Here is a 6,675-nt window from a genome sequence, read left to right on the forward strand (position 1 = left end):
AACTCCATTATAGCTTCTTGTGCTAAACAGTGTTTTAAAAATCAATCTGGATTGACTGGTTTAGTTGTGAATCAGTGTTTTTCCTTTATCTACTTAAATGCAAAAACTGAATCAGAAACCAACTCCAGAATCTTTGAACAGGCTTGTCTGTTCATAATGTTGAAAAATGCTTGATTTTGCCTGTTTCAAATTCAGCTTCTTATGGTGAAATGGTTTCAATCTACCATTTGTTCATTACTTATAATTTTCTAAGATAGACTTAATTTAAAGTTTAAATAAGTTACTTATCTATTTTTGTGAGCAATGTTTATAGATTTAAACACCCTATACAAAATTCACTTCAGCAAATTAAGGTTATTAAAGTGAAATTTATCATAATTCCATTCGTCTCACAGTTGACTTGATATCAAAATTTAAAATATTTTTTTATTAATTTTTCTCGTTCATGATTTCTTTTCTTGTGTAAGCACTACTTTCAATCGTAATAAAATGGGTTAAATATGTTTTTAGTCTCTAAACTATTGGCCGTTTCTGGTTTTCGTCCCTCTTTCAAAGTAAGGTACAATTTGGTCCTCATTTTTTTCGAAAACGTTCGTTTTAGTCCTCGAAAACTAACACCGTTTAAAAATTTGGTCCTCATTTAGCAACAAAATGAGGACTAAAACCAAAGTTCCGAGGACTAAAACGAACGTTTCGAAAAGAATGAGGACCGAATTGTACCTTACTTTGAAATAGGGACGAAAACAAAAAACGGCCAATAGTTTAGGGACTAAAAACATATTTAACCCTAATAAAATTTATTGGATAATGGTTTTTAACTTTAATAAACTTATATAAGTAACAAACTTGGAATTATTATAATATATAGTCTTTAGATATTTTCATTGAATCTAGTGAATTAATATCTACTTACACTGTTTTAAGTTTCAGAAAATTATAAATTAAAAGGGTATTTTCGGCATAAAATTTTAATAAATAGTTAGTTTAATACAACAATGATTGATATATTCAATTTTAGTATAATAATAATACAAATTTTTAATTTATTAATTTTATTTGAACCTTATTAATGTTTAAGATAATTAAATACGTCTTTAGTATTTAATAATTATTGTGTTATTAAATGAAATTGATATTAATGTCATTAACCTTAAAAAAGAAAGTCTTTCCTATACTTTCTTTTTTCAAAATTTAAGATCTTTGATACTTCTTCAAAATTAACTACATAGTAACATTATTTTTTCTTTAATAAACACGCATGATAATAGACTAAACACATGTTTAAATAATTAATTAGCAATAGAGTATAAATAAAAGTAAAGAATTAAAGCGACTGTATTAAGAGTATACTTTTTTTTCTCGTACTAAAACAAAATATATTATTAGTCTTGTTCTACTAACTAAAATTAAAACTAAAGAACATTAGAGGGATAAAAATATATTTAAAACATTTAATTGTGTATACACTATTGAACCAATGAACGTAAATTAATTTTTACTACCGATTTTAAATCCATTTGGTACCAAAAACGAAACAATGAGTGGTGTTTGCCACTGGGAGCAAGGACAACCATAATATATTAGTTTGTTATTCCAGGTAAAAACATTGTTCTTTACAGTTTCCAATATACATTAAGCAACATTAAGCAACATTAAGCATTCACAATGATCACATCAGAAAATCTATGAAGAACCAGAAACGAGTGAGGGAGAAGGTAAAGACCCAAGAGTTACAACAATGACTAACACTTACCAGATCCCGCACACATGAAGACATTAGAGCAACATTTATCCAGAGAAGCTATAACCGGCCAAGTACACCAAACTGCAGATGCAACTTTTAATATGATCATCAGAAAAAGCAATCTTCTAGCAAACAACAGCAACAAAGCGCTGTCAAGCTGCACATGTAAATGAACAAAGGAATCTTAGTCTGTAGAACCAAAAAGGCTTTTCAAAAAGGACATAACAGGGAAGGTAAGGATTCAATACCATTTTTAATGAAAAGTTTATTTCCCAAGCTGAAAGATAACAAGTTTAGAATTTCCCTTTGTTTAAGGCTATGTGAGAAAAGCAAATGATATTTCTGCATATTATGGAAAGCTTCTAGTCATATCAAATATTTCTCTCCAGTCCCTAGTCCCTAGAGCTGGATGAAAGGTTGCTAAAAAAGCTTGGCTTTGGATTATAAAATAAAAATAACTTGGTTGTTGCCACTTCAAAACTTGGCTTCGGATTAATAAATTTCACAAATGCTCAAGTATTAAGCTTTATTATCGAATAAAAAGAAGTATGAGACTTGCATTCAAAAGAAAAAAGAGGTTAAGCTCATCAACATAATGTAACTTCTAAGAAAATTTTGACCTTAGATCATATTTTAATCTAATTGTTATAGTGTAATGTGAAATTAATGAAGTGATACAACAGCTGGAAGTTGACTTTAATGATTAAAGAGAAACTGACTCTAGTCATTCTATTTGTTGTCATTTTTCTTCCAGAATTCAATATTTACTTGATATAATTCTTGAACCACAGATCTGACTCCAGGTTAACCATTCTGACCAACAGGTGTAGCCAAAAGAGGGGACATGGTTGTCCAAAGGATTTTGTTTTACATTTCCAGAATACTTTTGGTCTCAAGTCATAAGCAATTTTAAAGAACTGTCATAAAATTTACACAACAAAAGAGTTGTCACATGTAAGACCTCTAAAAAATTATTTGATGGTGATGTGAAGTGAATTATAAATGAAAATCTATGAATTCCATGGGCAAGTATAGTACATGTGTCATTGTTTCTAACTAATGAGTTTTACGATGATTTATGTCAGATCACAAAACTAATTGGAACAAACATAAAAGCCGCATCTCAAGAATGGAGACAAGGAGATATAAGACTTCCCAACAATTTATACGTAGAATTGTCTTATTTCCAAAGAAATCAATAAATCAGAACATACTAGAAACTGTTTCAAGTTATCAAGGGGGTTGCTTTCCTTACTGATGTAGGCTCCATTGGTATATACCGTGTCGAAACTCAGGGAGAGAGTGCAATTAGGATGCAGGAAACGAGAGAACAACGAAAAAGGACATCTGTTACTGAATACCAGAACACAAAGGAAGTAGAAAAGCTTCCTACACTGGTTTAACTTTATGAACTTACAAGTTGCAACAACTGAGCAATGCGCTCGGTTATCTATTCAAACCACACAAAAGAATACGCCCCCTGCATTTTCTGTGATTAACTTTACACCTCTAACCACCAACAGAAGCTCTATCTAATATCCTAACAGTCAGAAAGGTATATCTCCTAGTGTACATACGCTCTCTCCATATTACTCTTAATTATTAGCCTTAGCCTGCTGAGTGTTGTTCCTTCACATTCTACTAAGTCCTTAGCTACTCATATCTATGATTGGAATGCCAATGTTAGACATCGCTTGCATTGAATAGAAATAATTATGAAGTGACTGTTAGTGTGCATCGCTAGACTCTAAGTTTTAATGTGACTATGTTCCATTTGCCTTCAACCTAAACTTTAGCCTAAAGTATAGTTTGGAACAAGGAATCATTCATCTTTCATCCCCAACTAAATTACTTTCCTGATCATGAGATTTCTAGGAACAGTATTGCGGGAAAAATGTATAAAATGTGTTTGGTTATTATTCAGAGTAAGAGAGTGGTTTTACAATTTTAGCCTAGGATTTGATTTTGAAGTTAGCGTTTTTTTTTAACTTGTGATTATTTTTATTTAGATAGTTTATCCTATGTTGAACGGGATTAAATTACTCTAGTATAGAACAGGGTTATCTTATTATGATGCTTTTCTATGCGTCCCCCTCTATGCCCTGCGGTAATTATTCCTCTGGCATTACGACCTTTACCACAACGATGCTGTCCATAGATCAAATGATTTCGTGGATTGGATTTTACTTGACGACTGTCTACGGTTCCATTGCGTGTGCTTGGGGTAGAAGTTTTGTATAAATGTATCGCCATGCTATTAAGTATTTTGATTTAAGTTCTTTTCTTTCTAAGAGGTGGAATAGAATAACCCGGTTGAAGCGTAATGATCATACGTCTGTAATGCATTGTATGTCCCATAATAGGTCGTACTCTTCTACCCTTTACCGGGAGTCGATGACTATTCATAGCTATTACTTTGACATCAAAGAAGAGTTCGACCCAATGCTTTATTTCTGTCCTAGTTGATCCCGATTCGACATTAAAAGTAATAGCTATGAATAGTCATCTAATCCATGGATATTTGAACCCGAGTATCCTGGAAAAAGCAAAATATTTGATGGAAGAACAGGATTCTATAAACAGACCATCAGTGTGTAAAAATTTGGCAGCTTGTCTGCATAGTTATAATATTGAGATTCCCTTTTCTTCAGGAAGTATATGAAACCGAAACCTTATAGGTATACTCTACCTAAAAGGTTATCATTGATAAAAAAAGCAACGATTGACTTCTACTTCTGCATCATTAACTCATTGTGCAGAAAGAAAAAAATGAAGGAAAAATGGAAGGAACAAAGATGTTACTTGAAAGGTAATATTGTAACAATAACAAATTTTCTATAAAATTCACAGGGTCTCTACTCATTGTGGTAAAACACAGGAGCACCTGTGCCATCTATCTGTTTGCATTGTGTAAAAAATTCTGTTAGTTAGGATGGTTTCCTTTGGTTCAGCAATGTTGCATTTATTGTTAATTCAGAAACATTTCCTTTCGATTCAACTAGAATGTACTAACATAGTACTCTTTTACATAATCATCTAATTATATGTTATGATAAATTTGTTGATTTTAGTAACTTTTGTAAAATTAATGGCATATTAATCAACAATTAGTTGACATTGTAAAAACTAAAAATCATGCAGGAAAATTTAAATCTTTCAAATCCCTTTCTCCATTGAACTCAGATCCCAATATCCAATTTCTAAACCAATTTCCAAAAACAAAATTATACGATCCTAATCCATTAGTTTAACATTTAAAACAGGAGGAAGAAATTAATATAAAAATGTTAAACACATCATGTGAATTGATAACCGCTTTATTTCTGTACACACAACGTTGTAGAAATGCATATCTGAATTAGAAAGCAACGCCTCTGAGCTTGACATTTTTCTTTTAAAAGAAAAAAAAAACCACAAACAATAAGGAAAATAAAATTAAAAATCAAGAGGAGAGAGAATTGTACCAGGCTTCCAAGAAGGAAGTAAAACCGGGGGTACCATCGTCATGATACTGTAAGTGGTGGCAATCGTAATGCGAAGGAGGTGGCGGAGGGTACTGTTGATTCAAATAGCTTTGGTAACCTTGGTACTGCGGAGGCGGTGGCGCAAACGGCTCATACCCTGCAGGAGGCGGCGGCGGCGCTGATGGGTAACTCGGTGGCGGGAAAGGAAGGGCGTAGCCTGTGTTGATTAAATTGAAAGAGAATTAACAGAACAGTTTCGGCAAAAGAAAGGGTTTAGTTTAATTTAATTGAATTGAATAATTTACCCGGAGGAGGATAATAGGGGTCTCTTTGGTAATTAGTTATTATTTGGGAATTGCAATCAAGGACACTTATTTTTTTTGGGTGAGAGCGGAAATTTGAACAACGACAAAAACCAAATGTATCTGTTTTGTTGAAGGGACAGCGTTGTTCCTCACGTTCACGTTGTTCCAATGTTAGCTTGCCCCCTAACAAGTCAATTGATTCACAGATCATTGATGTGATGTGACCATTCTCTTTTGTTAAAATTCTTCCTAACTTCTTCCTCTTATTATTCTTTTAAAATAAAACATGCGATTGATATTTTGAAAATCAAATATTTTTCAACATTTATTATAGTTGATAATTAAAAGAACTTTATAAAGAATAACATTCAAATATGTCATAATTCTTAAAACTCCAACTTAGTGGAGTACATGTGTAAACGAAAGGGGTGCTTGAAATTCAAAAAGGGAAAGACAGGTGTGTGATGCAGATTGGACGAACAGTTTTAACGATAGGAGAAAAACTTAAACTTCCAAATTTTCGTGTCACTTCTCTGCATGCACCCTTCATCTTCAACTTTCTGAATCTCCTCCTTCTCTCTACCATCTCCACCTTCTCTCTAAGAAATTTTTATCTTTTCTTCTTCCGATCACCCCTCAGGCACCGTTTGAACTCTCCCAGCGTCAAGAGCTTTCGTTTAAACCGATCACGTTGTGGTTTCAAGCCGGTGAGTTACTTTCTCCCTAGAACGTTCGTTTCCTTTCACATGCAAACCCAGATTTCTGGTTGCATGAGTGTATTATCTCATTCTGAGTATTTCTGGTCTTCTGTTTGGTTTAATTTCTTAAAGTGTGACTATAGAACGCTAAGGTCTCTGGTAGTGGTGAGCTATAACTTGCATCATTTGAGCGTTCGGCTACATTAGAGGTAAGGGAAACTTATATAATTTGATTAAGATTCTTGTTCTGAATGGTTGTATGTTTGTATGATACTTTGTTTGATTATTTGATGAATATGAAATATTCATGTTACTGCATGTTTGGATGTGTGGGTGTACGATTGATAAATGGTGTGAACTGAGTGGAAATAGGGTTTGATCTTCAAACTGCAGTATTCTGAGTAAATTCTGTAATTGTCTGAGAGTCAATCTATAATACTCTGTAGAATTATGTAAACTGTAAC

At 32.8% G+C, this 6,675-nt stretch overlaps 1 protein-coding gene across 1 annotated transcript; it reads right to left on the reverse strand.

Annotated features, from left to right (window-relative positions):
• Positions 1–1,567: 1,567 nt before the first annotated feature.
• Positions 1,568–5,724, reverse strand: LOC148195917 (uncharacterized). The gene is made up of 3 exons (XM_088095321.1): positions 5,514–5,724; positions 5,209–5,425; positions 1,568–1,901 (listed from the first exon to the last, which is right to left on the reverse strand). Exons 1-3 carry the CDS (start codon positions 5,722–5,724, stop codon positions 1,853–1,855), a joined length of 477 nt encoding a protein of 158 aa, XP_087951447.1. The 3' UTR covers positions 1,568–1,852.
• Between the last annotated feature and the right edge of the window lie 951 nt (positions 5,725–6,675).

The sequence above is a fragment of the Vigna umbellata genome, chromosome 7, assembly GCF_029865625.1.
Source record: "Vigna umbellata cultivar VRB3 chromosome 7, Vumbellata_1.0, whole genome shotgun sequence".
In the NCBI taxonomy this organism is placed as follows: domain Eukaryota; kingdom Viridiplantae; phylum Streptophyta; class Magnoliopsida; order Fabales; family Fabaceae; genus Vigna; species Vigna umbellata.